Source organism: Canis lupus, chromosome 5 (assembly GCF_011100685.1).
Source record: "Canis lupus familiaris isolate Mischka breed German Shepherd chromosome 5, alternate assembly UU_Cfam_GSD_1.0, whole genome shotgun sequence".
Lineage (NCBI taxonomy): Eukaryota > Metazoa > Chordata > Mammalia > Carnivora > Canidae > Canis > Canis lupus.
Window position 1 is genome coordinate 30,979,691 of NC_049226.1, and position 27,742 is coordinate 31,007,432.

Below are 27,742 nucleotides of genomic sequence, written 5' to 3' on the forward strand. Positions count from 1 at the left end.
GCTGGGTCTTGCCCCAGGTCGTCAGAGCTACTGGCAGCGGGCGCAGATCCCTGGGGTCCTGATTCCCGGCTGGATGGTGGTGGAGGTGTGTTTGGGGGTCACGGTCATAAAGAAAGGCCCCAGGGCCACTGGCACCTTCACAGGGAGCTGGCCCTGGGGCCAGTCCAGAGGCAAAGCCCCCATTGTCACAGCCCCGTGTCAGCAGTCTAGCCCTTGGACAGCTCCTTCCTTTGTCCCAAACGCCGGGGGACCCAGGAGGGGTCAGCAGGTACAGGTGCTTCCCCAGGATGGTGCTCCGTGGCAGTAAGACAAACCCAGATGTGCCCTGACCTCCCATCAGGCCGTCCTTTCCCTACCCCCTGCCCCGCGGATGGAGACTCGGCACAGTGTGAGCTGGGGAGGGGCAAGGCGAGGTGGGCAGAGCCAGGAGGGCCAGGGAGGCTGCAGAGGGGAGCTTTGGGCACCGTCTGGGGCCTGGGAGTGGACTTGGCTCTACAGCCATGCAAGCCAATGGCACCTGTGTGTTCGTGGGCAGAGTGGGGCTGGAACCGACCTTGTGAGGATCAGGGGAGCCAGGAGGGCCCTGTGCATCCAGGGCCCATCATCATCACCCCAGGATGCATGCGGGGCATCCCCATGGCTGGATCCTTGGGACAGCACTTTTGGGGTGTCTCCCTGGGCACAGGGGGCAGCAGGAGAGTGCGGGGGGACGGGGGGCGAGGAGGAGGAACCTCTGGCCCCTGGGAGCTCATGGTGGGCTTCAGTCCTAAGGGCCGTCCACCACCACACGGGCTGCCCCGTGTGTAGTGTGGGCAAAGCCCCTGGTGGGGTGCAGAGCCCAGGAGGAGTAGGGTTCTGGCCGAGGCTACCTGGGGCAGGAGGAGGCTGAGCGGGGGGATCTAGAGGGATGCCCTGGGCATGAGTCTGGACAGCAGAGGGACCGGGAGCAGGTCAGGAGAAGGCTGCCCTCGAAACTGGCCCTTGGTGTCCCCCCCGACCCCAAGTTCATGTCCAGGCACAACCTTGTCCCCAGGCTGCTGACTCAGCTCAGTAGCCACCTACTGAGCTCTGCCTGAATGTCCCAAAGCTGCTTTGTGCTCTCCGTGTTCCTGACGGCACATGATGTGTAACATATACTCTATACACATGCTCGCACGATGTATGACGATGAATGATATATAAGGTGATATAATGTGTCCTATGTATGCACACACAGGTACGATACATGATGTATGATATAGTATCTACTCCCTATGCACACATGACACGCACGACATAAGTACGATGTATTCGTGCATCCGTGTACAGTGATTACATATAATGTGTATATGTATGTATTTATATACACACACATACACATGTACACACATAAACACACACGTGCATTTTCTTTTTATCATTTTTTCAAGTATTTCTTTCTCCATTGCCCCTATCAGACTTGCCTCAGGGACATGCCACACCTGGGTCTCATCTTGCCCTTCCTGCTCTTACTTTCGGGTCCTTGTTGGGCTCTGGAAATTTCCTCAGCTCCAACCCAATCAGTAGCTGCCCAGTCCTGTCTGCTCCAGCTGTTGCCATTTGTCTGGTCAGCTCTTCTGTGGAGTCTGTTTTGGGTTTTTTTGGGAGGAGGGTTTTGCTTTTGTGTATGTGTGTGTTTAAACAATCCTCTTTTCATTTTCGTGTGCTCTGGGTTTTTCCCCATAACAACCTGATATCAATCCGTAGGTGCCATGGACTCGCCCCATGCTTTGCAACATTTCCGTCTCCCCTGTTCTTTTAAGTTCCAGTCTCCTAGTGGGTTGGACATGGATGGAAATAGACCACATGCACCTTGGTGTGAGCTAATTAGCCAAAGATCCCTGAGTGAGATTCTGACACAGAACAGGAAGGTGCTTGCATCCAGCGCTCTTGGGAAGCTCGGAGCTGCCACGAACAATCGTCCTAGGAAAGTAGGTCCTGCCGAGATCGCCTTAAAACCGAGTCATGATTTACACACCATACAACCCACCCTCTTCAAGTGCTTTTTTTTTTTTTTTTTTTTTTAATTAGAGAGAGAGCGAGAGCACAAGCAGGGGGAGTGGTAGGTAGAGGGAGAGGGAGAAACAGGCTTCCCACTGAACAGGGAGCCCAATAAGGGACTCGATCCCAGGATCCTGGGGATCATGACCTGAGCTGAAGGCAGACAGATGCTTAACCAACTGTGCTACCCAGGAGCCCCTTCAAGTGCTTTTTGTATGCTTTGTATATTCATGGGGCTGAGCAGCCATCACTTGTACTTGGTTCTGGAATGTTTCATCCCCCCAAAAAGAAATCCAGTACATGTCAGCAGTCACCCCTCAAAACCCCAGAGTTTTGTAGAAGTGGAATCCAACAAGAAGTGGCCTCTTGTACCTGATGTTTACCTTGCGTCCTGTTTCTGAGACCTGCCCAGGCTGTAATGCAAACCAGGACGTCATTCCATTTTGTGGCACAACAACAGAACAATGGATAACTCTTATCCATTCATCAGCTGGTGCACATTCGGGTCATTTCCACTTTTTTTTTTTTTTACTCTTATGAGTAACACTGCTATGAGGTTTCTGTGGGGACACACCTATAGTTCTCTTGGTGTGGGAGGAGTGGCGTTCCCAGGCGTGGGAGAGCTGGGGCCACGCCACGTCCCCTTCTCCCCAGTGTTGTTCCAGGGTTCAGACTTCTCTACATTCTCAACAACACTCGTCATTGTTGTTTGATGAAAGCCGCACTAGCGGTGTGACACAGTGGATCAGGTTATGGTTTGGGTTTGCGTTTCTCCAGTGACTGAAGGTGGTGAGCACATTCATGTGATTATTGATTGTTGCTCATCGTCTTTGAAGAAATGTCTGTTGAAGCCCTTTACCGGTTTTAAAAATCAGGTTGTTTGTCTTTCTCTTGGTGAGTTATAAGTGTTTTTTATATATTGTGGATGTTAGGCCCTTATCAATGATATGATTTACAAATGATACTTTCCCCCATTCTGAGGGTGTCTTTTCACCTTCTTGATAATTCCCTTCAGTATGCAAAGATTTAAAATTCTAATGAGGCCTGACTTAACCTATTTTTGCTTTTATTGTTACTGTGTTTGAGGCCATGTGTGAGAAACCATCAACTAATACAAAGTCATAAAGATTTACCCTTTGTTTTCCCTTAAGAATTTATAGCCTTAGCTCTTAGGTTTAGGTCTTTGATCCACTTGAGTTCATTTTTATGTGGAGTGTAAGGTAGGGGTTCCATTTCCTTGTTTTGCCTTCAGGTAACCCATTGTACTGGAACCACATATTGGAAAGACAATTCTTGGATTGTCTCAGCCTCCTTGTCAAAAACCAATGGATCAGAAACATGGATTTATATCTAGACTTTCAATTCCATTCCTTGGGCCAGGACCACATCATCTTGATTACTGTGCACTTGCAGAAAATGCGGAAGTCCATGGGCTTTGCTGTGCTTTTGAGCATTTGTTTCGGCCATTCTGTATTCCTTGTATTGCCACGTGAATTTTAGAATCAGCTTCTCAGTTTCTGCAAAAAAACCCAACAAAACAAAATAAAACAAAAACCAGAAAAAAAACAAAAAACAACCCAGCTGGGATTTTACAAGGGTTTGTGTTGAATCTGTAGATCAATGTGGGGATCTAACACAATGTTAGTGTGTTAGAATTACTAACTAATTCTATTAGTTTCGGTCTTTAATTTCTTTCAGTGACATTTTGCAGTTTTCAGGGCACACATCTTGCACTGGTTTTGTTGAATTTATTCCAAAGTATTGTATTCTTTTCGATGCTGTTGTAACTAAGTTATTTTCTTAATTTAATTTACGGATCACTTGTAAGTATATAGAAACGAAATAAAAAGTATATAGAAACGCAGTTGGTTTTTGTGTATGATCCCATATCCTGCACCTTTGCCAAAATCATTTATTAAGTTTATTTTTGGGGGATAAGGATTCCTTAGGATTGTCTATGTACAAGATCGTGTCATCTGCAAACAGGTTGTTTTGCTTCTTCCTTTCCAACCTGGGTGCCTTTTATTTCTTTTTTATGCCTGAATTCCCTGGCTGGATTCTCCAGCATAAACTGAATAGAAATGGTGAACGCTGACGTCTCGTCTTGTTCCCAGTCTTTGGTGGCATTTTCAGTTCTCCACCATTAAATACGGTGTCCGTTGCAGGTTTTTTGTTTGTTGCTTTTTCTGTAGTTGTCATTTACCTGGTCAAGTCAGTTCTCCCCTATTTTGGGGTCGATCAGTGCTTTTATTGTGAAAGGGTGTTGGATTTTGCCAGATGCTTTTTCTGGACCTACTGAGATGGTCCTGTGGGGTCCTGTTTCCTGTTACTACAACTGATTCTCGTATGTCAAGAGAATCATTCCTGGGGTGTATTTCACTTGGTCCTCGACACACTGCTAATCTCTTATGATCAGAGTTTACATGTGTCTCTCTGAATAATTTATACCAATAATCTACGAGCTGTCACTTAAGGCGCTGCTCACAGGCAGCAGGCAGACGGGCTCTTCCCGTCTCAGAAATAAACTGGATGTCATCAAGGCCGCATTCTTATTGACAGGAGGGATGCCAGCACCACCTGGGCGGCCCCGACCAACTTCTCAGCCTTCACTTTTCCAGAAAGCTTTTATTTTTCCCCATTGTTCCTCCTGGACTCTGGCTCATGCCCTGCGTCTAGATGATGTGGTTCCTGGACCAGGAGCCTCAGCATCCCTTGGAAACTTGTCAGAAATGTGAGCTAGGAGCCCTCTCCCAGGCTCACGGAGCCTTTTTTTTTTTTTTAATAAGATTTTATTTATTGATTCATGAGAGACACAGAGAGAGGCAGAGACACAGGCAGAGGGAGAAGCAAGCTCCCTGCGGGGAGCCCGATGGAGGACTTGATCCCAGGACCCCGAGGTCACGCCCTGAGCAGAAGGCAGATGCTCAACCGCTAAGCCCCCCAGGTGCCTCATGACAGATCCTGCTTTAACTGCCCTCAGGTCATCCTGGTGCTCGCTGGAGCCTGAGGGCTGTGCGTCACTGTTGCCACTGACTGGCCGCAGGGTCTGCAGATCCATTTCCTGGACTCCCCTCCCCCTGGGTCACCGAGTTTGGCATCTTCCTTCTATGCAGTTGGTGTTCCTGGGGATACTGGGTGCCACAGTCCACATACCCCCCTTCGTAGCTACACTTCCTCCGCCCTTGGCCTGTGTCTGGGTGATGTGATGCATCTGTGTGCTGCCAACGGCTGTCATCTAATTATTGGGGAGGGCAGAGCATGCGGCTAGGTGACATTAGCTTCTGGTTTCTTCTTGGTATTTTTAGCTTCCCAGGGTGTCCTGTTCCTCAGACATTCGGCCCTCCCCGCACCTGAGGGTAGATGCCTCTGCTTGGTGGAAGCAGGCGCTGGGGGGTGGGGTGGGGTGGCACAACCTGGCAGTTCTAGAAGCTTCCTTGGCCCCTGGATTTTCCTTCAGGGGCCCGTCCCCCCCCCCCCCCCCCTGCGAGCTGCCTGTCTCTGGCCACAGGCTTTCCCCTGCAGGGTGTAGGTGGTGGCTTCTGCTCGGCTCCATCGGCAGTTGGCCTAATGGACGTTTGACCTTTGTGGCCATCCAGAGCTCTGCACTTACCAGTGTCTCTCACTGGATTCCGTGCTCTGCTGCTGACATCTTAAAATCCGTGATGGTTTTGAACTAGGGCCCCCACGTGCAGTCTTGCTTGAGAAAGATGCGACGTGAAAATCTTGCACAGGCTCTGCAAACCCTGTGGCCGGCCCTGCCCTCCTCCACCCTTGCCCTCTGCCGTCTGCCCTCTGGGGGATGCCCAGCAGCGCCTGGTCTGCTGGGGCACCCCTTCTTGTCTTACGATTCTGCTTGAGACCAACTCCTGGAAGTGTATTCGGGGTCATTTTCTAGGGATTTGGGGCGGGAGGAATAGGCTGGATCATGTTGTCGGCTTACTCGCCCTATTCCGCCCGCTGTGCTGCAAATTCAGTCACTTGGTTCTGCCGTGAGGCCAGCAGGTGGGAGGCACCGTCCGCGAACAGACGCTTACACCTGCCAGCTGGGCCCGCAGGCCAGGAGTCTGCTGCTCACCCTCCTTCTCGCTGTTACTATTGTCCGGGGGATGGTAAGTTCGCCGTGGCTGCATGTCCACCGTGGGACGGTGTGGAGGGGCCATCGTGGACCCTGTGTTCCTTGTCTCCAGGCACCCCCTGCTCTCCTGCTTACCCCATGTTCTAGCCAGAGCTGCCTGGGGGCTCTTGCTGAAAGTGGAGCCGGTCGTCGGGAGCCTTCCCGGTGCCTGGCCTGTTCCAGACAGCCTCCCCACAGCCCTGCCTTGGCTGAGGGTGTGCTTTGCCTCCCTCTCGGGACCTGAGGCAGGGAGGGCTCACCTCGCATCCATGCCTTCCCTCCCCTGTTGTGCATTCAGCTCATGTGCACTGGTCGACATACAGACACGCTGCCACCTGCAGGGGATGGGGTGGGGCAGGCGGGTGGGGTGCAGCTGGGGTGGCTGGGTGTGGTCGGGACAGCGGGATGTGGTAGGGACCATCCAGTGCGCCGATCACCTGCAACAGTGGGAGCATGGCAGTGGTGGTGGAAGGGTCAGGAGGCCTTGCTGGCTCTGGGCACCCCGAGGGTGCGATAGGCAGAGGGAGCAGCAGGTGTGAAGATGCACAGGGGGGTCGGGAAGTGAGGCACTCTGGGCAAGCACGTGGGGGTTCATGTCCCCTGAAGTCAGGGTGCAAGGTGCTGGGGCTGGTAAGGGCCCGAGATCTTGGGGAGGCAAGAGGGGGCGCAGCAGCGGGGAGCTCGGAGTGGTAAGGGGTCCTGGCTTTCTCAGGGGTGCCCTGGGGACCCAGAGAGTAGTTGGAGCAAGAGCCACCATCTCGAAAGATCTTTCTGGAAGCCCAATGAGAAGGCGATCAGAGGGCCCGGGAAGGTGTACAGGGGAGCAGGGGTCCAGGTGGGAGGTCATGAGGGAGCCCCGACCCTGCAGCTTGGGGAGCTGGAGGCTGGGTGTGTGGGGAGCTCCCTGAGCAGGAGGGTGGGGGCCTTTCTACCCCAGGATCCCAGCTGCCCCCCTGTTCCTTGGGAAGGATATTCCTGGCACCTTCCTCCCTGAGGCCCCCTGTCCCAGTGTTTGCCCCACCCTCCTTCTGCAGGCCTCTCAGCCTTTGGTGGACGTGATCCCCTGGCTCTTGGGACGGGGCGGGGAGCATGGTGTGTTGGGGAGGTGGGGAGTGGGGAGCCGCTGGCGGGTCTGCATCTGTAAGGAGATGTGACCCAGAGGCATGGGACTCTGTGGGCTGGGGACCTGCAGGCCCTGCCCCCATTCCCTCTGTGTTCTCCGTGCCCCCCTTGCCTCCGTGCTCTCTGTCCCCCCCATGGCCTGTCCTGTCTGCAGGAGTTCCTGGCAGTGTCCACAGGTGAAGAAGGCCAGGCAGAGGTACAGCCGGGTGAGCAGGCCCAGGGAGCACAGCCCAGCCTCCCACTGTGGGCCCCAGATTCCTCCCTCCCTCCCTCCCTCCCTCCCACCCACCCACCCCAGCGCCTGCTGTCCCTAGGGTCCTGGGGTCGGAGGGTCCTGGGGTCAGAGCGTGGGATCCGAGGCATCTCCCCACCCCCTGAGGCCCCGTTCAGGTTCAGGCTTCACTGCCCATGTGAGGGTGGGGCAGCCCAGCTTCCCTGGGGCACCTGCTCTTGTTCTCCTGTCCCCATCCCAGGAGCCCCCTTGGGGCAGGAGCGGGGGACGTGCTAGACAAGTTGGGAAGCTGCTGCTTGCTGGGCGGCTCACCTGGATGGCCTCCTGGGGGTGGACGCCCCTCACCCAGTGGGGACCGCATGTGTCCTGGGGACCCTCATCTGGCCTTTTCCGGCTCTGCGCCCCTGGCTCCTGCTCCAGTGCACACAGACATTGTCGCCCCTGAAATTCTGCCTGGGACACAAGTCACACTCCCTCTCCTGTAATGAACGTGTTTTGTGGTGTCAGTGGCTTGTAAGCTGCCGGGTGAGTCACCCCTAGGCCTGGGCAAGGGAGCAGGACGGTCATGAATCAGACCCTGCTGGTCCCTCAGCCATGCATGGCCCGTTCCCTAAGGGCCTGGCCCCCAGCAGGTGCCCAAGAAACGCCAACGGCCCTTGTGCTGCAGTCAGGGCTCTGAAGGGCCCTGGGTCTGGGGCTAACGTCCCTCTTTCTGAATAATGTCATCCTTGGATCTGTGGAATGGGGAGCAAGCGCACCTGGGGGGCAGGCGCTGGCCCAGAAGGTGTCAGTACCCGTGTTCCTGCCCACACTGCTCCCAACTCCAGCATACAGGGGCCCCAGAGACCTTGGGCTGGTTGTGAGCATGGGGGCCTGACCCAGGTCCCTGCCCGTTGACCTAGACTCCTCTGTGGACGTGTGATTTTAAGGAAGTCATTAAAAATGCACGAAGACAGGCACCTGGGAGGCTCAGCGATTGAGCATCTGCCTTCAGCTCAGGGCGCGACCCCGGGGTCCTGGGATTGAGTTCTGCATCCCCAAAGATGCTGGTTGCCGTCATAACTAGGACGGTGCGATTTTGCAGCTTCCCCCCAGCGGCGTCATTGTGAAGTCCCCCCACCCCCGCAGAATGTTATCCTAACGGCCCTGGGAGGATGGCCCTGGGTGCTGGCACTTGGTCACGCAATCGTCTACACTGGAACCAGAAGTATGGGAAGGGTATTTTGTGCTTTGTTGTTGCCCCGGGTCCGCGTAGGGAGCTCAGAGGCAGGGATGCTTCCGAAGTTCCGGAAGATGCGCGTGGAGCAGGGCCCAGGAGGCCGGGGGTCCTACAGTTGTGTCGTCCTCCTTTGCGTCTGCTGGCGTCTTCCATATTTGCAACGAGGAGTTTCTGTGACATTTGTGGCTGCGGAAAATGGCCTCTCGTGTGTGTGTGTGTGTGTGTGTGTGTGTGTGTGTTGGGGGGGGGCGGGGTGGGGGGGGGCTACCCCAGCTACCTCCGTAGAATCCACAGGGCCTGGCCTGGGTTGTGCGCAGTGTGGGGAGGGGCACAGAGAGTGTGTGCACCATTCCAGGCCTGGGGACGGCCCTTCCACGGTGGGGCCCAAGTCTCAGACACAGACCCCATAGGACTTGGAGACCCCCTGGGTGGGGACAATGGGAGGAGAGGGGAGGGCCGGCTGCCCCCACCTAGGCCAGGGAGCTGCAGCCCCAGGAAGGCGGGAGGACAGGCACATAGGCCCCGCTCTCCCTGGCTCCGGGTGTGCCGGGGCACGAAGGGCCCAGTGTGGTGAGTAGGTGAGAGGCCCTGCCCACCCCAGCTCTGGGAAGGGCTGCCTGGTGACATGGTGGGGACCCGCTCACGCTCCTTCTCTTTCTCTGCAGGAGACGGGAGCACCCCGTGCACGTCCAGCACTCTCCAGGAGAAGCAGCGTGAGTGATGGCCGACCCCTGGCTGGCTCAGCCTCCTTGGGCCTGCCCCCCCATCAGTTGAGCTCCTTGGGGCCCCAGGTTCCCACGTGCAGGGTGGCTGGGGGGGCTGCTGTGCCCAGAGGCAGACGGGACCCTGCAAAGCCTCATGTGTTGCTTGTGTGTGGTGGAGAGAGGATAGGAAGGCAGTGCAAACCCTCGGAGCCTTCGGGGCAAGTGCTTTTGGGTGACTTGGCCTTGGGCCACTGCAGGCACTGACATGGTGCTGGGTCATAATACCTCCCCTGCGCACCCCCACCTCCAGGTCCTGGTCTCTAGGTCCGTCGGGGCTTCCTGGAGGGGGTGTCCGCGGCCAACGCAGGATGTCCTCCCTGGATGCCCAAGGGGACTTGGAGGGTGGCTTCAAACAAGTGCTTGGCGTTGGCAGCGTTGCTCATCAGGAGGCTAGGGTTGGGGGCCCAGGCATATCTAGGGGTGCAAACGCTCAGAACCCCTCAGTGTCTGTCCTGCTGTTTGGATCTGTGGCCGAGGCTTCGGGGCCCCAGCGCAGCTGCCCACTACCCAACCCAGGCCCGTCTATCGCTGACCTGTGGCAGGTGTTCCAGCGCCCAGGGGCAGGTGCAGACAAGGCCCGTCAGGGGCCGGAGGGCCTGGGTGCCTCTGCCGAGGGCTCCCCCAAAGCCAGGCCATGAGTGCAGGGGCTCGGTGTGAGCGTGGCAATGTCCCAGAGCACCCAGATTTCAGCCCGTGTAGGCGGTTAAGTGAAGACCCGGACACATCGGCGGGTTCACGTTTCCTGATGGGGGGGCAGCAGGGAAGTGGCGGGTTTGGCCACAGGGCAGATGGGGCGGCAGGGGGCCTGGGTCGTGTTTTCCACGGGAAGGTGGCGGGGGTCAGGAACTGCTCCCTTGAGAAATGCGGGCAGCAGGGTGTGGGGGGCTCTCTGCAGCATACCCGGAGTCCTTGGGTGCAGCGGAGGACTGGCACCTGCGTGGAAGAGCCCTTGAGCTTCGAGACGGGGCGTTTGCAGGTGGAAGGTTCGTTCGTGTCTGGGAATATCTGGCAGCCGCGGGATGGGGTCTCCCCACAAGATGTCCTAGGGAGGGAACACATCGGGGCCGACCCCACGTTGCCGCTCCTCGACCCGGCCAAACAAAATGTGTGTTTCTGTGAAGGTGAAATCTCCTTTATTTGGCTTATAAACCGAGGTCATGGATTTTATCTGGATTCTGTTACCAGCTGTTCCCACGTCTGCTTCCTCAGGATCTTCTCACTCAGGGGGACGAGACAACAAGGTTGCGGGGCCAGTGGGCTGAGTCTGAGGCTAGCATGTGGATGGTGAGGACTCCTGAGAACGTGGCTGGCTGGCGGTCCTGCTGTTCATCCAGCTGCTTAACGCCGTCCACGAAGTTCGGCCTTTGGACACTTCTGCTTGCCTGAGACAATGGAGGTCGTGCGGGGTCCAGCTCTGTTTGCTCGCGATCCCGAATCAGCAAGTACACAACCAGGACGTTGGTGAGGTGCTTGGCCGTCCATGGTGTGCATGCACGTGCCTCGCGAGAGACAAAGGAGGAGGTGATACGAGGTGCCCCAGATCAGGACACTCAGGACATTCCTGTGAGCTCCCCGCAGTCCCCGAGCCTCTGCGCCCTGACCTGCCTGGCCAGCTCCCCGACATCCCGGAGCTCCCATTACTCGGCTGTGGAGACGTGACCCGAGGCCTGCCCCAGAACTGCGGCGGGACAGAGCGCGAATGGCCTTCACGTGGTTGGCCCTCCATGAGCCTGGCCGCTGGCTCAAGGTTGCTCGGAACTCCGTGTGCTCAGGGCTCTGCCCGTCCTGTGACCGCTGGATTGGCCCTGCACAGGGATGCGTCCTCCTGGGCCCCACGGACATGTGTGGGTGGCGCGTGTGGCAGGTGCTGCCCAGGAGTCCTCCCTCTCAGACGCCGTGTGGCCTCCATCCTGCAGCAGCAGGGACGGCCTGGCGACCTGCAGCCTCCACCCAGCCCGTTACTTGGCACCAGATCATTCCGTTTGGTCGAGGAGCCCGGGGGAGCCCCCGGGTCATGGTGCCAACCTTCTGGCGCCCTCTGCATTCCTGTCGCCTCCGCGCCTCCTGGTCCCCTCTGCCAGTTCACGCTGCTCCAAGCCCAGTGACACTCACAGCTTCTGGCCTGACCTGGGCCTGCCCCAGGCTCCCCGTCCACTCCCCGGCACTGCTCCTGTTCCTCCTCCAGGCTGAACGGTGCCATTTCCACAAACTCTAGCCAGAGACCTGGAGGTCCTGCCTGGCTTCTGTCTCCCAGAACTGCCAGCCTCCACACCGGCCTCCACACGGGCCTCCACGCTGCCCTCCTTGCCTTCAAGCTCTCCAGCTCCACCTCTCCCTCCCAGGTGGGACTCTGAACTTTGTCTTGTCCCTGGGCGGATACCCGACCAGAGTGCAGGCTGAGCGCCAGGCCCGGTTCCATTTGAACCCGGGTGGTCTCTGTCCCAACCCAGCCTCCACGCAGCCGCCCGCAGAGCCCGGCTTTGTAGCTAGTCCTGACCCACCCTGCTCCTGGCCCCAGCCTGGCCCCATGGCCGCCTCACCCGTACAGCTGTGGCCGCCCGGAAGGGACAGAGAAGATGTGGATGCCGAGCAATGCCCGCCTCCCTATGCCTAGGGCCTGACCTCGCATCTCACCACCCAGAGCCCGTGACCAGACCAACCAGTGGCTCAGATGCTGGGACGGCCAGCAAGGACCTCCTGTCCTGGGCGCCTGCCCGCCACCCCCCAGCAGCCCCAGGGGCACTAGCCCCTGCCCACAGCTGGCCCGCGGCCCCGCAGGGATCGGGTGTCTTTTCCCAGCCATGTGGGCGGCCTGTGCGCAGCTGCAGACGGGCTATATTTAGCCTCAGCTTTAGTGAGCTCAGGGTGGCAGACGGCTGCCTGGGGGGCCCCCTCCCGCGTGTCTGTGCTGACGCGGTCTGTCCCTGTGTGCATGTGCGTGTATGCCCATGCACTTGTGCGTGCTCCTCGGCGTGCACATGAACACATCTATGTTGTGCCGGGGGCATCCTCAGCCTCCTACACGGGGGCCTGAGTGGGAACAAAATACTTGTTCATGACTTTGTTTGAAAAATACTTGGTGAGCATCTTCCCTACGCTGGCATCTGGACAGCCTTTGGGGACTATGTGGAGCATGAACAAACCCTGTCCCTGGCTGGGGGACACGGCACAGCTGGGAGGATGGAGGAGTTGATGAGTGCAGACACCACAGAGCCTACACTATGAGGCCGGGTCCCAGAACAGAGAGCCTCCGTGCTTTTGCCAAGAGGAGAGGGAGGCCGGAAGCCCCGCCCCCCTGCCCCCCCCCCCGGGGTGGGGGTGGGGGTGGGAAGGACCACTGAGGCTTCAGGAGCAGCATGAAGAAGAGTCGGGGCTTGGGGAGCAGAATGTGCAAAGACCCCATGGTGAGAGGACGAAGGAGAGGCTCGAGAACCATCCTGCGGCCTAGTGCCGGAGCTCAGGGGGGAGGTGAGTGGAGGGGAAAGCAGAGGAGAGGCTAGCATGGGGCCAGGGCCCAGGATCGTTGTGCAGCACGCAGAAGCTGGCCCACGACTTCGTCAGAGTTCCAGCAGGAGAAGCAAGGCCTGCCTGGACACGGCATTGGATGGGAGTCCAGGGAAAGGACCTTGTTTTCGGGTTGCAGACACCCTGGGGCCCGGGGCCCGGCTTGGGCGGTTCCCACCCGTGCAGCCGGGTGGTCCCACATCCTGGGCCCTCGCGGTTGGTCGTCCATCCTCCAGGGGTTGCGGGGTCTCTTTCTAGCCTGAGACCATCTCTGGTTTTCTTTCCTTCTGGGAACAAAAGAGTGTCTAGAAACAAAAGCCAGGAAGCCACTACATGGAACCCAAGCAACCCCAGCAGCGGGATAATAGGAATTAGTGACTCAGAAGAGGAGGCGCCGCTACACGGGCATCAGAGGAAGTCTCATGTTTAATCCGACTCCTGAGTAGGCCGTGCCCGTCAGCGGCGTGACTTCTACCAGGACGAAGGTGCTGCGCGCCCTCCTGCTGCCCCATGGCCTGCCCAGCCCCTCGCCGGGAGCACCGGGCGCTGGTTCCTCCCTGCACACACGCATCTCCACAAATACCCACGTGTCTGCATGTTTTTACGCCAGTGGTGCCCGCGCTGTCCTGCCCCCTGCTGGTCTCGGTGATCGTGTCTCCAGGTTATTTCAGCATCTCACTAGGTTTGGCGGCCCAGTGGCCTCGGGAAGGCTGTCCTGTGTCGCCACCGTGGCTGTGAGAACTGGGTAGCAGTGTCCTGCGGGGGGCACGCAGCTTGCTTCCTGTGTCTGCAGCATGAGTGGTGCAGCTGGGTCTAGCATGGTACGAGCGCCTTCCAGCTCGGGTCCAGGGTGTCAGGGGCACTCTGTGCTCCGTGTTCCAAGTGCCTCCGACTGCAGCCGTGGACGAGCAGCGGCTGCTCCCCGAGAGCCCGGGCGGCCACGTGATGCTGACCTGGGGGTGAGATCAGCGGGCATCCTCTGGTTTGGTTTCCAAGGCCAGGTACCTGGGCCAGTGTATAAGTGCCACATGCTGTCCTTTTTCTGGAACCTGCCGGGGGTCAGCGTGCAGGCAGGTGGGCGTGGGTAGGACGCGGTTGATTCCCTCGGCCTGTGCCGGCCTCTCCGTAGGGCCCAGGTTGGTGGGGGTGGATGGCAATTCCTCCCTGTGGGCAGGCCGCACCCTGTAGGCATCGGGAAGAGCAGCTTCGGCTTTAGGAGAGTGGATATGCCCGGCCTGGAACTTGAGTGCACGTCCCCAGCCCTGCACTTGCGCTTGCAGGACCCCCCAGGGATGAATATGGGGGGAGCCAGAGACGCTGGGGGAGGAGGCAAGGCAAACACAGCAGGTGCCCAGCCCTTCCCAGGGCCCTTCCCAGGGCAGGAGGGTCTCTAGCAGCCCTGTGTTGGAAACCACCTCGGGCTGGACTCAGGGTGGTGCTGCTCCCGGCCTGGGCCACGTCCACCCACGCAGTGGCCCCTGGGAGCTGCCCCCATGCTCACAGGCAGCGGTCAGGCCTCAGGGTGGGCCAGCGCCTCTGTGGGGGGCTGACTGTCCCCCTGGGCACTGAGCCTCTTAGCAGGTGAATCCAGGCAGATGGGATGGGTTCTGACTTTGCAGGGGTTAAGTCGTCACAGCAGGGACGCCATCCATCCCCGCAGCCTGACCTGCGCCCCCCTCCCTGGTGTCCCCCTGCCCAGCTTGTCCAGCTTCCCTCTGGGCCACCATGGGTCCCTCCAGAATGGCTGAGAACTCTCCGGAAGCCGCCTCACCTCGCTGGCTGGGCCCTGCCCTCCGTCCTGTGACCCGAAAGCAGCTCCTGGGGACGTGCAGGGCTACCACGTCCCCTCAAGCCTGCCCTTCCCCAGACAGGGACCCCCTTCCACCACTTTCCTGCCCAGTCACTGGGCTCACTGAGCCCCCTAGTGGCCGGAGCTGCAGGCATGTTTCCTCCTCATTCTGAAGGAAGACCCCAGCACCTGCCCACAGAGCTGCCCCCTTCCCAGCCTAGGTTGTGTCACGTGACCCCAGGCCCTTTGAGCTCCTCAGCCACCTGGACACACGACACACATTTGGGCCCTGGCCAGGGGAGCAGGAGGCCACTGTGATGTCCAGTTGGCTTTGTGACCCAAATGTGGGATATTGATTCACTTATCCTGTTTCACCGTTGTTGCTCCCTCACAGGCCTTCCTTTTCCCTTTCATACCCTCCCCCCCCAGCCTGTCCTGCCTCCCTCAGCTCCGAGGGCAGGGATACACTCAGTCTTATTTGTGGTGCTTGCACTTGGTGAAGTGGGGGCTGTGGCTCCGTGTGAGCATGACGGCTGCCCGTGGATGCATGTGTGCTCGCTGGACCACAGGGAATCTGGACTCCCCTGAGAATGAGAAGAAGTCAGAAAACAACCACCTGTCCCACCATGCAGACAACACCTGCCTCTGACAGGGGTGCTCATCCTTGTCCTGGTCCCTGTCCCCATCCCTGGACCGTTTCCATGCCTGTCCTTGGCGTGGCACCTGTGTGTGGCCACTGGGGGGTCAGGGCCACAGACCCCCCATGTGCCAGGGAACGAGGCTCTGGTTTGTCGCCGACACTCCCACTGCACATCCCACTTCCCACCCAGAGCAAGTCGCAGACCTGTGGGGGGAGTTCACCCCTGGAATCCGCCCGCATGTGGGCTTCAGTGTGTTTCAGAGGATGGGGCACTGCGTGGGTCCTTCGCGGGGACGAGCCACGTGCTCATGGGCTGGGCCTGGCTCAGCTCCCTCGACAGTGGGGGTGGCAGGTGGGGGGGGTGCAGGGCAGGTGGGGGCGGCGGCCAGCGTCAGGGGGCAGACATGGTGGACCCCACCGTGAGTCGGGTGATGCTTTGCTCCGTGGGCCACGCACATGGGTGCTGACCTTGGCTTCCACCTCAAGAGCAGAGTGGCGCTTGGGTAATTAGAGGGATGATGGTGGTTCGTGCCTCCCGAGGTCGTGATTCAGCGGATATGCCCCCGCTCTTCAGCTGGCGGGAGGTGCCTTGGGGGTGAGGTGGGCCGGCAGGGGTGCGGGGCGGCACAGTGATTACAAGACACAGTCCCAGGAACAACCGTGGGCTCACTCCACCCCACCCTGGGGTGGCCTCAGTTACCTGGGGGGCGGGAATGTCTGCTTCTTGGAGCAGCAGAAGGCTTGAGGGCCTGGCCCAGGCTGGGGGGCCTCAAGGCTGCCTCTGTGGGCCAGACACATATTCCCCCTGGGCTCCTTGGGTCCTGTTAGCCCATCCTCCAAGGCCAGACCGAGCTCTGCGGGTCAGGCCTCCCTGCCTTCCCACCCGGGGAGCAAAACCTGTGGGGCTTCTGCTCACAAAGGGGAGCCAGACCCTCATCCTTGGTGGGGGAGGCGTGGGGACGCTGGGCTGCTGGCGGGGCCTGAGGACGCGGTGCCCATGGTGTGAATGGTCAGTGAGGGCGCAGGATCAGCCCTACCCGCCGAGGGCACAGCACCCAGATGACCACAGGGCCCTCATGTCTTCCTGCCGCTTATTTGTGGGCTTGCGACGCTAATTGGCAGCAATGCAGTGGAGCCCATGGTCACACCAGGGCTCGGGGTGGCCACGACCCTGTCACCCGCGGCCCCACAATGCCTGCCGTGGCCCCTGGGCTGTCCTGCTGCACTGCCCGCCCGGGCCTGACCGGAAAACTGAGTCCTGCTCGCACAGCTGCCAAGAGCAGGACTTGGGCTCACGTACCCTCTCCTCAGACCAGCTCTGTCCTACCTCAGAAGTGAGGTGTCGCCCAGTCCCCACCAGGCCCGGAGCCACACATGGGGCCCCACGCATCGTAGAGCATGGCTGCTGTGCCCTGGGGGGGTCTGCGCCGGGCACCCTGCCCACCACTCTTAGGGATGCCAGTCAGGGCAGGCTGTGTGAGCGCAGCCTCTGGGGGATTGTGGTGTCGCCCCCTGCAGCAGCAGGGCAGGGTCCTCCGGTAGGTATGGGGTGGGCATGTGGGCTCACTCGGCCTCACAAGGGGTGTGGCCTGGAGCACATGACCCGGGGTGCATGAGCCTCAGTGTCTTGCCTGGAAATGGGGCTAATGTGCAGAGAACAAAAACTCCAGTGGCTGCAGGGACTGGTGGCAGCACCTGGGCCACAGTAGCCACTCAGCAAACACCAGGCCTGTTCCCTGTGTGTGTTACCAGGAGCCTGTCTTGAGTGCAGGGCCCGGCGCGGAGTCCACGTGGTGGTAGAGAGTTGGGTGGCTGAGGAGCTGGAGAAGGATCGGGGGACCTCACCCCGAGGTCTTCATCCTCTGTGCCTGGGCCACCCCACCGTTGCCGCCCAAACCATTCCCCACTGTGTGGGCTGCAGCCCGAGCTCAGAAGGCAGTTACTCTTAGCCCAGGCCCCATCTACGGGAACCGAGTAGTTGCCATGTGTACCTCCCTGGGCAGAAAAGCTTCTGGGTCTGTGTTCTTGGCCCAGCACATGGGCCACAGGGCAGTGGCTGGGAGATGCAACGTCTCTGTGGGCTCCCGCCCTCCCCTGCCCAGGCTTTCCCTCAGAGCCCCCCGGGAGGGGGGGTCCTCCCCACGTGACCCCCAGCAGGTGCAGCAGGCTCTTCGATGGGGCGGGGGCGCGCACAGAAAGGACCAACTCTGCGGACTTGGCTGCTGTAGGAGGTGAGTGAGCTTCCCGTCGTTGAAGGCATGTGAGCGGTTTGTAGTAGGGCCTTGTGGCTCGGCCGCACAGAGGAAATGACATCCTCTCCGCCGGATGTGTTGTTGTGGCACAGGGATGAGGGCTTGGGCCAAGCAGCCCCAGAGGAGGAGTGGCAGCCGAGGGAGGCGAGGACGGCCTCATCCTGGGCTCGCCGGTGATGAGCAGCAAGGGCTCAGATACTGCTGTGCGTCTCGGGGGTCCACCTGCCCCAGGGGACCCCCTGCAAGGCCGCGCTGTTCCTCTCCTAGCTTCAGGCAGATGTGCATAAAATACTTGACACAGGCATCCAGGTTTCAGAGGCGTGCTCAGCCCACATGTGCATCCGTAGCTGGAAGCAGATGCCGCCAGGTGACATTCCTACAGGCACTCTTGTCACCTGGGAGGAAGGCAAGGCAGTTGTTTGTGGGCCTCGGGGTTGCATGGTGCTGGCCTCCCTCCACTTTCTGGTCCTGCTGGCCTGGAGGTGGGGCCAGACGCTGTCCCTCCAGCTGGGAGTACCTGCGGCCCCCGCACTGGGGGTCCCACGGCGCTGAGTCCTCTGTTCCCCCCACAGGAGAACTGTACCGGGTTTCCTTGAGAAGACAGAGGTTCCCAGCCCAGGGAAGCATCGAGATCCATGAAGACAGTGAGGTGGGCTGGGCTTCTGGGGGTGTCTGGGCCCACCTCTGGTCAGGATTTCTGGGAGAGCCCCAGGCTGGTGGACACTTGACTTCCTCTTCACTGGTCTCACTGTGTGACTCCGGGCAGGTGCTCATCTTTCTCTGGGCTGCTGGCTCTCGTGTGAACCAGGAGGGTCTCTTGGGACCCTTCTAGCCCCCACAGTAGGGTGCATGCTCTGCTGGCAGCCTGCGTGCCTCCCTCTGAATGCACACGAGGTCCCGCCACACTGGGAGCTGGGGGCCCCCCAGCTGGGAGCTGAGACACGCCAGCCAGAGTGCTGTGTGCCATTGTCCATGGGTCTCTATCCCGACGGATATCCTTCTCAGGAAGGCTGCCCACAGCGCTCCTGCAAGACACATGTCCTCCTGCTGGTGCTGCATGGGGGCAACATCCTGGACACGGGTGTGGGCGACCCGTCCTGCAAGGCAGCCGACATCCACACCTTCACCTCCGTGCTGGAGAAGGTCACGCGGGCCCACTTCCCAGCAGCCCTGGGCCACATCCTGGTCAAGTTTGTGCCCTGCCCTGCCGTCTGCTCGGACGCCTTCTCACTCGTCTCTAAGTGAGTCCCCTCTGCACACCTGGGCTGGCTAGGGCTGGTGGGGATGGTGGGCTGTGGGTGCCCCTGGCCGGGGCCTCCCTGGGACTTCAGGGTGGGAAGGGGCCAGTGAGAGTCCAGAGCAGTGTGTCCCCCTGTGCGGGGCCGGGCGGTACAGGCCCCTCGATGGTGCAGAGCCACTCTCCATGCTCCCCATGCTGGCCCTCCTGGCCCAGAGGAGGCTGCAGAGGCCTCGAGGGGCTAAGCTGTTTCCCCGGGGTGCCCAGCAGCATGTGTGCTCTCTGGCAGGCAGCACAGGGCAGGGTGGATGCCCAGCGAGGGCTGGGACCACTGCCCTGTCCGGGTTTCCTGGTCTGTAAAGTGGGGATTGTCGTGTCCTAAGTACCTGCTGGGGTTTTCTTGAGGGTCTTGCGGGCTGGAGCTCCTGGCACAGGTGGAGTCAGCAGTGATGCATGGCTGCGTCCTCATGGTGGGGACAGCGTTCTCTGTGGCCAGCAGGCTGGGAGAGGATGTCTCGACTGCCAGCAGGGACCCTGGCTGGAGGGGACTGAACAGTAGTCTCACAGGGCCCTAGTTCCATATCCAGAACTGCTGGAGCCTGGGGGAGGGAGCGGGGCACACGGGGTTCACTGTTCCCGGTGAGAGACAGGAAGGGGCCCCCCGGGAGCAAACGCCCTGTGACCCCTGTAGTCCCAGGTCAGGCTCCCAGCTGGATGAGGGAGAAGATGAGTCAGTAGCTCCCCCAGCTGGTGTGATTCTTGGCCCCAAGTCAGGGAAGGCACGCTGGAGTCCTGTCCATACCAGCCCCGGGCCCTGCTCTGCAGGACTGGGGAGGCAGGCTCTGTCCCGCCCCTGTGGTCAGGAGTTCCCAAGCTGTTCCATAATAACCCAGGAGCCAGAGTCCTCACCCCCAAGACGTCCAAACCCCAGAACTGAGTCAGCGGCCCCGGCCCTGGTCCCCAGGAAGATGGATCGTCCAGCCACTTCTGGGGAGCTTGGGGAGCCAGTCCCTCCCCACCAGGCGGCTCTGCTGGCCCACTGGGAGGGAGCTCGTTCTCTGCTAATTAAACGCTCTACAGCTGCAGTGGAGGCCTGTTTCCTCCCATTTGTTCTCTGTGGAGATGAGGAAGGGCTGCTGGGCCGGCCATGCTCACCATCAGGGCTCTGCCACCTGTGCGGAGAAGCCTGAGCCCTGGCGCCTGCCCTGTGTCTGTCAGGTGCCCCATGGGTCCACGCTGCGCCCTCATCCTGACCTAGAGCCATGGGCTGAGGGCCTGACGTCCCCTGGACAGAGGCAGGCCGGGGTGGGAGGGAGGCTGGAGCAGGAGTTGGAAGCTGGGTCTAGAGGGTCCTGAGCCCCCTGGAGAGAGGGACTTGCAGGAGGGTAGCAGGGAATTGGGGAGGCTGAATGGTCCGCTGGCAGCAAGGATGCTGTAGGGGAGGCTGTGTCATCCGTCCGGGGGTCACACCTTTCCAGCAAGCCCCTGAAGGCTCCAGACCCTCTCCTGAGAAGGGTGGACACAGCTCACGTGTGCGGCCCCGTTATCACCTGGCAGGGGTGCTTCACAGGGACCCCACGCCTGGGAGGTGCTCTCTCCTCCTTCCAGGCACCCCTAAAGCCTTCCTTGAGACCCAGTCCCAACTCCACCTCCCCCAGGAAGCCTGCTCTGATCTGTCCCCACCAGGATCCACACCAGGTCGGGTGTCCCAGGGGTCTCAGCAGGAGAGGGCAGGGGAAGGCAGCTGTCCCAGGAGACCCTAGCCCATATCCCGGGCTGGCGCGGGCAGGGTTGCACAGGGGAGTCAGCACAGTGCCCCCTAGCCCCTGGCCTGTGCCCCATTTCCTCTGGCTCTTGTCCAGCTCCCCCTCCTGAGCCCCAGGCAGGGGCCCAACCGTGGCCAGCTCGTGCCTCTGCTCTCTGCCCCGTGTGGCCCCAGATCCCTGCCTGAGCCCGCTGGGCTTCCCTTGACCCTGTCTGCAGCCTGAACCCCTACAGCCACGATGACGGCTGCCTCGGCAATAGCCAGGACCATGTCCCTCTGGCTGCACTGCCCCTGCTGGCCATCTCGTCTCCACGCTACCAGGATGCGGTCGCTACTGTCATCGAGCGGGCCAACCAGGTCTACACAGAGTTCCTCAAGTCCCCTGATGGTATCGGCTTTAGTGGGCAGGTAGGACTGCCTCCCCAGCCTGCCCAAACCTAGCCGGACCCTGGCTAAGTCTGACCCCCGACCCTGGCCTGACTCCGACCCTAGGCTGCCTGCTGTTGTGTCCTCAGCTGACGCTGGCCCAACTCTGACCCCGGACCCTAGCCTGCCTGCTGTGTGTCCTCAGCTGACCCTGGCCCGAATCTGACCCCTGATCCTAGCCTGACCCCCGACCCTAGCCTGCCTGCTGTGTATCCTCAGCTGACCCCGGTCCGACTCTGACCCCCGACCTTAGCCTGACCCCTGACCCTAGCCTGCCTGCTGTCCTCCGGCTGACCCTGGCTGCAGAACGAGCACCTGTCTCCCATCGGGTCTCCCTCTGTGTCTCACGGGGACAGGTTCCTCAGTGTCCCCTGGACAGGTGACTGGTGCCCTGGCTGGGTGGGGGTGAGGGGTCCCTGGTGGGCTGGCCTTGCACCCCAGCCGTGTCTTCTGCAGGTGTGTCTCATCGGGGACTGTGTGGGCGGCCTCCTGGCCTTTGATGCCATCTGCTACAGCGCGGGGCCCTCAGGGGACAGCCCAGGCAGCAGCAGCCGGAAAGGGAGCGTCAGCAGCACGCAGGTGCGGGCCAGGTGGGGGAATCTGTCCCCGGGGGAGGGGATGCCAGCGCTTCACACTTATCCATGATCGCTGGCTTCTAAAGTGTTGCTTCATGATCCTACAAGAATGGGGCTCAGGGAAGACTTGGTCCGGAGTCCCTGGGGTCACGTACCTTTGGGTGCACCCGAAATCCCCCCATTTCTGCCATGTGGCTGCCGTGCTCCTGGGGGCCAGTGCTGCCCTCAAATCTCAGGAGAGAAGGGTTCATGGGGCCTGGAGGAGGAGGTAGGGCCCCTGCGCCTCTGGTGACTGCACTGTCCTCCTGTCCTCTGTGTGACCCCAAAGGACACCGTCGCGGTGGATGAGGCGTGCAGTCTGGCCAGCAGTAAGCGTCTCAGCAAAAGCAGCGTTGATGTCTCCAGTGCACCAGAGGATGAGGAGCCCCCAAGGCCATTGCCGCGGAAACAGAGCGACTCCTCCACGTATGACTGTGAGGCCATCACCCAGCATCACGCCTTCCTGTCGAGGTGAGTGCTCCTCTGGCGTGGTGTCCGCGGCCCAGGGGACCCCAGCTCATGGTTCCCCAGGAGGCCTGTGGCGGGTCACGTGTAGACGAGCACGGGAGTGCTCGGCCTCTGCCAGGACCTTGCCCCTGTCCCTGCTCTGCCCCGACTGGCAGACACCAGGACGGTGGGTGCCCCCTCCCTGAGCCTCACTGCTCCTTCTTCCTGCCAAAGGGCAGATGCTGCCAGCCACTTTGCCAACGGTTTTGAGAATGTGGTGTAAGAGCCTATACGGGTGTGTTTGGGAGCCACTCTGGGTGTGTGTTCTCACTATTTCTCAGATGGGGCCTCAGAGAACCCCGGTGGGCCAGGAAGTTTCTTGGGGGGCACGGCCAGCTGTCAATGCCCTGGGGCCAGTGTTCCGGCTCCCAGGCCCCAGCGTGGCAGCTTCTGCACAGAGTTCCATGAGGCATCTGCATGTTTATCTTGGATGCGGGTATCCAGGCGGGTACAAGCCCAGCCAGGAAGGGACGTCCCCTCTTATCCTGATGACACGCACCATGAGGTCATCACAAGCTCTGCAAAACAGATCCACTTCGAGCCCTTCGGAGTATTTCCTTTCTGTGTATATTGTTTACATGGTCTGCATACAGTTTTACTTAAAAAAAAAAAAAACCTGTATGTTGTGATTTTTTTTTTTTTTGAAGATTTTACTTATTTATCCATGAGAGACACACAGAGAGAGAGAGAGGCAGAGACACAGGCAGAGGGAGAAGTAGGCTCCCTGCGGGGGGCCCGATGCAGGACTCAATCCCAGGACCCCGGGGTCAAGCCATAAGCCAAAGGCAGACGCTCAACCGCTGAGCCCCCCAGGTGCCCCTATGTTGTGATTTTATCTGATTTTTATCTCTATATAACAAATACTTGCTGAACGTTCTTCATAGAGAATATTTTATTGAGTGCATAGATACCTTACTTCTTCCGAGTTTTCCAGTTCTTTCTGACAGGTGGTGCTCTGGCGAACACCTTCGCGAGACACTTTGTGTGTGTTAGGGCTGGTTTGCTCAGGTGCACTTCCGCAAGGGAAACCACGGGATCAAAGGCTCTGTGTGTTGATGTCTCTGACTGTTGGAAGCCTTCCTCCCATCCCCCGCCCCTGAGGGCCACGTTTCAAGTTGGGGTTGCAAGGTGAAATTGCAACATTTCTAGTTCATTCTTGAAAGATCCTTTAGGGAGAGGTCCCAGATTCAGAGAAGATGTCCGAGGCTTTGGGTGGCTGGTTCCACGCAGCCAGCTTTCCCCTCTGGTGTAGGGACAGATGGCTGTTTCTCTGGCAGTTAAGGAGCTGGCGTGTGTTTAGGGACCGCACTGTATGCAACATGTGTATCGTTGACCCCAGCGCTGTCCTCATGGGGAGAGTGGGGAGCCCGAGGCTTCAGATCCAACTGCCTGGACCTTGCTCCCAGAGGGCAGGCCGCCCGCCCCGTGCTAGTCCCATCGTTATTGCTAACATCCCCTCTCCCCTCCACCTGGAGGATTCCATCGATTCACAAGTCAGGGGATCGCTCTGGACAGTGTTCCACCCCAAGCTGTGCCTCGGGGCCAGCTAGAAGATTGGGGGGTTGCTGTTCTTCTCCCGCGGCTCTGGCTCACGGGCCGGCTGCAGGCGGGAGCCCACGCTGTCTGCGGGAACATGCATTATAGTGAGAGGCCCAGTCCCTGGAGAACTGACACCACGCAGTGGGTCTGTGTAGGGGCCGGGCTACTCAGGGACATGGGGCCGGAGGTCGCGGGGTGGCCCCCGCACAGCCAGCACCAGGGGGCAGGCCTGCCATCATGTGGGGTGTTCAAGTAACCCTAGGTCCTTGGCCCTGCTGAGCAGATGCAGGTTTACTGGATGGTGGCCGAGTGGGTTTGCCCAGGAATTGTCTCTGGGAGAGCTGAGGGGGTGTTGGCCTGCCGACCCCGGGCCTGGGGAGTGTTGGCAGACCTCAGCGGCCAGCGCCAGCGTGGAGGCGGTGTCGACAACCTCTGAGCCCCGCGGATGCATTCGTGGAGGGCTGGGCTCCTCCCACTCAGCCTGTGCACCCTGGTGCGCAGCCCTCCCCTAACTGCCCTCCCGGCTTTTCTCCCTGGAGCAGCATCCACTCCGGTGTGCTGAAGGACGAGGCCGAGCCTCCTGCGGCCGGGGGGTCCCAGCCGCCCGAGGTCAGCCTGGGTCGCTTGGACTTCGACGTGTCCGACTTCTTCCTCTTCGGCTCACCCCTGGGCCTAGTCCTGGCCATGCGGAGGACGGTGCTGCCCGGGCTGGACGGTGGGTGGCTTGGGCTGGGGCCTGAGAGGCCTCGTGTCCTTGGGGCACAGGGTCGGGCCCTGCAGCCAGGGGCGTGGGGTGGAGGGACAGGCTGCCACGTGTTCCAGGGTCCACAGAGTGCCTGTGCTCCCCCAGGGCCCACTGGGGCTTGTCAGTGCTCACCGACGCCTCCTCCGTGGGATGGATGGGAGGGGGAACTCTGCCTGGAGCAGGGTGCAGGGGGGAGGCTGAGGCCCCTGGCTGCCCTTGGTGTGGCCCCGGAGACCTAGGGCTCCCTGGACAGCAGAGTGACCAGTCCCCTGAGCCAGGTGGACAGAGGGCCTCAGTGCAAACCCCTGCTGGTGTGAGGGGAAGTGTTCCCAAACCCTTGCCCCCGCCCCCGTGTACCCCTAACCCCAGGCCCGAGAGGCAAGCATGAGCTGCTCCCTGGGGACCAAGTGATGAGCTCTGTGTCCCAGAGATGCCCTCATCGGAGTCCCAGAGGGTGGGAGGCGCAGGCTGCCCCGGGGGCCGGGCTGGGCAGTCGGGGCAGCTGTGAGACGCTCGGCCCCACCCTGACTGTGACGCCCCCCGCAGCTGATGCCCTGCCTATGTGTCTGCCGGCGGGTCAGGAGCCAGGCCGGGGAAAGCTGTGCGGATTTGCTGCAGTGTGACTGGGAGGAGGGGCAAGGATGCAGAGGGGGGCACGGCGGCTGGCAGGGAACTCCGTACCGGGCACCCACAGTGCCTTGCCTGGGGTGGGGCAGATCGGCAAGGCCTTGAATGCCCAACTCCACATCTCGACTTTGCTCCTGTCGGTGGCAGGGAGCCCCCAGATCCTTGCGTAGGTGGTTGGGGGGCTACTCAAAGCTGCCCTCAGGGGCCTCCGAGGGTCAAGGGGGCGGGAAGAAGCAAGGGGCTCCCCCGTGTCCCCTTACCCCAGGCTTCCAGGTGCGTCCTGCCTGCAGCCAGGTCTACAGCTTCTTCCACTGCGCGGACCCCTCGGCCTCGCGGCTCGAGCCCCTGCTGGAACCCAAGTTCCACCTGGTGCCGCCCGTCAGCGTCCCGCGCTACCAGAGGTTCCCGCTGGGCGATGGACAGTCCCTCCTGCTGGGTAGGCTCGGGTGTGAGTGTGCACTGAGCAGGGGCTGGGCCTGCCATGTGCCCCACCCTGTGATCTCCTGCCGGTGTTTCTGCCCCTGTGATGCTCCCGCCGGGTGCCCCCACCCCACGACGTCCCTACCAGGTGTCCCCCGTGATCTCCACAGGGGTGCCCCCACCCTAAAATGCCCCCTCCAGGTGCCCCGCCCCCATGATCTCCCTGCCGGTGCCCCCACCGCCCCCACAGTGCCCCTCACCAGGTGCCCCCATCCTCCCTGATGCTCCCCCACTGGGTACCCCCACCCTCCATAGCCCCCCTAGTGGCCCCCACCAGGTGCCCCCACGCCCCCGTCCTCATCCAGCCCTACATAGCTGAAGGAGGGCCTAGCCCCTGCTGAGGGGGCCTGTGAGCTGCACGGACTGGAAGACAGCAGGGCAGCTGCCTCACTCAGCTTCTGGGCTGCCCAAATGTGTGCACACCTGCTCTGCAGGGGGCCCCTGCCTGATTCCTGTGGCTGCGGCCAGCACTTGGGCTGCTAGACCTGACACAGGAGGGGCAGGGCGGGGAGGATCCCAACCTGGTGGGTGACATGCAGGAGGGGGCCTTGGGTCCTGGCATTGGGGCAGGGGGAGCAAGTGCAGGTGGGCTCGGAGGAGGGCCGGTGGCCCCTGGGGCTCCAGGCGGTGAGCTAGGCATGGATGGTCACCGGAAGCCCAGCCCCTGACCCCAGCTGAGAGCCAGGCCAGGCCGGGTGCAGGGTCTGTGCCCGCGGCTCAGGCAGGACTCAGAACCAACCATGCCCCCCAGTTTTAACAAAAACTTCATTTCCAAAGTCCTCCTTGGTTCGGAGCTTCCACAGACAGAGATGGCTTGGAAACGTCCCCTGCGCACCCCATGTCCCTCTGTGCTTAGGGCGTCACCTGCCCCTGAGCACGCCTGAGCACCCAGGCTGCAGTGCCATTCACATGCAGGCTCGGCTGCAGTCCCCGAGGCTCAGGGAGGAGCTGGGTATGAGGCCACGTGGTTCTGGGCCATCCTGTGACTCATGTTTCTGGGGCTGTGTCCCAGAGATGCCCTCATCGGAGTCCCAGAGGGTGGGAGGCGCAGGCTGCCCCGGGAGCTGGGGCTGGGCAGTCGGGGCAGCTGTGGGACGCTTGGCCCCACCCTGACTGTGACGCCCCCCGCAGCCGATGCCCTGCACGCCCACGGCTCCCTGTTCCTGGGGTGCAGCTCACAGGACAGCCCACCGCTTCCCGACGCCCCCGCCTCGTCTCCCCCAGTTCTGAGGGCCCAGCGCCCGGGCCGCAGGGTGAGCCAGGACAGCTCCCATAGCGAGAGCTCAGGGTCCTCGGACAGCCTGGCCCCGGTGGGCGCCTCCCACAGTGAGTGAGGGTCCTTGGGGCTCTGCCGGGTCGGGGGGAGAGGGACCTTCCCCTGGGTGGCTGCCAAGGGCAGCCGGGACAGATAAAGAGCCCTGACCTCTGGCCACAGGCTGAGCCGTGACCTTGCCCAGCCTAGACTGATCCTGACCCTAGTCCGAGCCCTAACCCCACAGTTCCTTCTTCCCATGGGGAGTCCCTGCAACCCCAGGGTGGGACTGGGCATCTCTGTGGGGCTGGCCCTCACTCCTGGGGCCCAGAGTGACACATTGACCGTGGGGTTCGTGGGATGGGGCCCCAAGCTGCCCCGAGGGCTGTGGCCCAGGCAGGCCACACTGTCCTCACCTTGTATTGGGCCCACAGTCACAGCCAGGTGGTGGGGTGCCAAGCGCATCGACTATGCCCTGTACTGCCCCGACGTCCTCACGGCCTTCCCCACTGTGGCCCTGCCCCACCTCTTCCACGCCAGCTACTGGGAGTCCACAGACGTGGTGGCCTTCATCCTGAGACAGGTACCGTGCCCCTCCCAGGGGCCCATCCTTGCGCGTGGGGGACAGGGCCCCCTTGCAGGCCACACTGGATCCTGGGCTGGTCAGCCAGATCAGGGGTCACCAGGCCAGGCGGCAGGTCTCATGAAGTACACTGGCTTCTGGTTGGCAGTACACCACTTCTAGCGGATGGAGGGGGATGTACCCATCCTCCTGGAGACGATAGAGAAGTGCCTGTTCCCTGGGGGCCTGTGTATCCTCAGAGAGGCAGGAACCTGGGGAGGGCACAAAGAAGGAGGTGGCGGGCGGAGGGCGGATTCCGTGCAGCCTTGGGAG

The 27,742-nt window shown here is 60.8% G+C and overlaps 1 protein-coding gene across 12 annotated transcripts in view; it reads left to right on the forward strand.

Annotated features, from left to right (window-relative positions):
- Positions 1 to 27,742, forward strand: part of PITPNM3 (PITPNM family member 3) — a 60,660-nt gene that overhangs the window by 20,731 nt on the left and 12,187 nt on the right. For 8 of the 12 annotated variants that reach the window (XR_005359418.1, XM_038536442.1, XM_038536447.1 and 5 more), the window contains 11 exons: positions 9,372 to 9,419; positions 18,228 to 18,304; positions 18,661 to 18,896; positions 20,876 to 21,065; positions 21,355 to 21,462; positions 21,540 to 21,662; positions 21,987 to 22,168; positions 24,286 to 24,458; positions 25,381 to 25,551; positions 26,727 to 26,921; positions 27,282 to 27,430. Coding sequence is in view for 11 of the 12 variants with exons in the window: in XM_038536442.1 (XP_038392370.1) it covers positions 9,372 to 9,419; positions 18,228 to 18,304; positions 18,661 to 18,896; positions 20,876 to 21,065; positions 21,355 to 21,462; positions 21,540 to 21,662; positions 21,987 to 22,168; positions 24,286 to 24,458; positions 25,381 to 25,551; positions 26,727 to 26,921; positions 27,282 to 27,430 (1,652 nt within the window). In the remaining variant the exon portion in view is untranslated. Of the gene's footprint in view, positions 1 to 9,371; positions 9,420 to 10,741; positions 12,939 to 18,227; positions 18,305 to 18,660; positions 18,897 to 20,875; positions 21,066 to 21,354; positions 21,463 to 21,539; positions 21,663 to 21,986; positions 22,169 to 24,285; positions 24,459 to 25,380; positions 25,552 to 26,726; positions 26,922 to 27,281; positions 27,431 to 27,742 lie in introns of those variants that run through there. The other 4 variants (XM_038536443.1, XM_038536446.1, XM_038536445.1 and 1 more) reach the window with 2 other exon arrangements.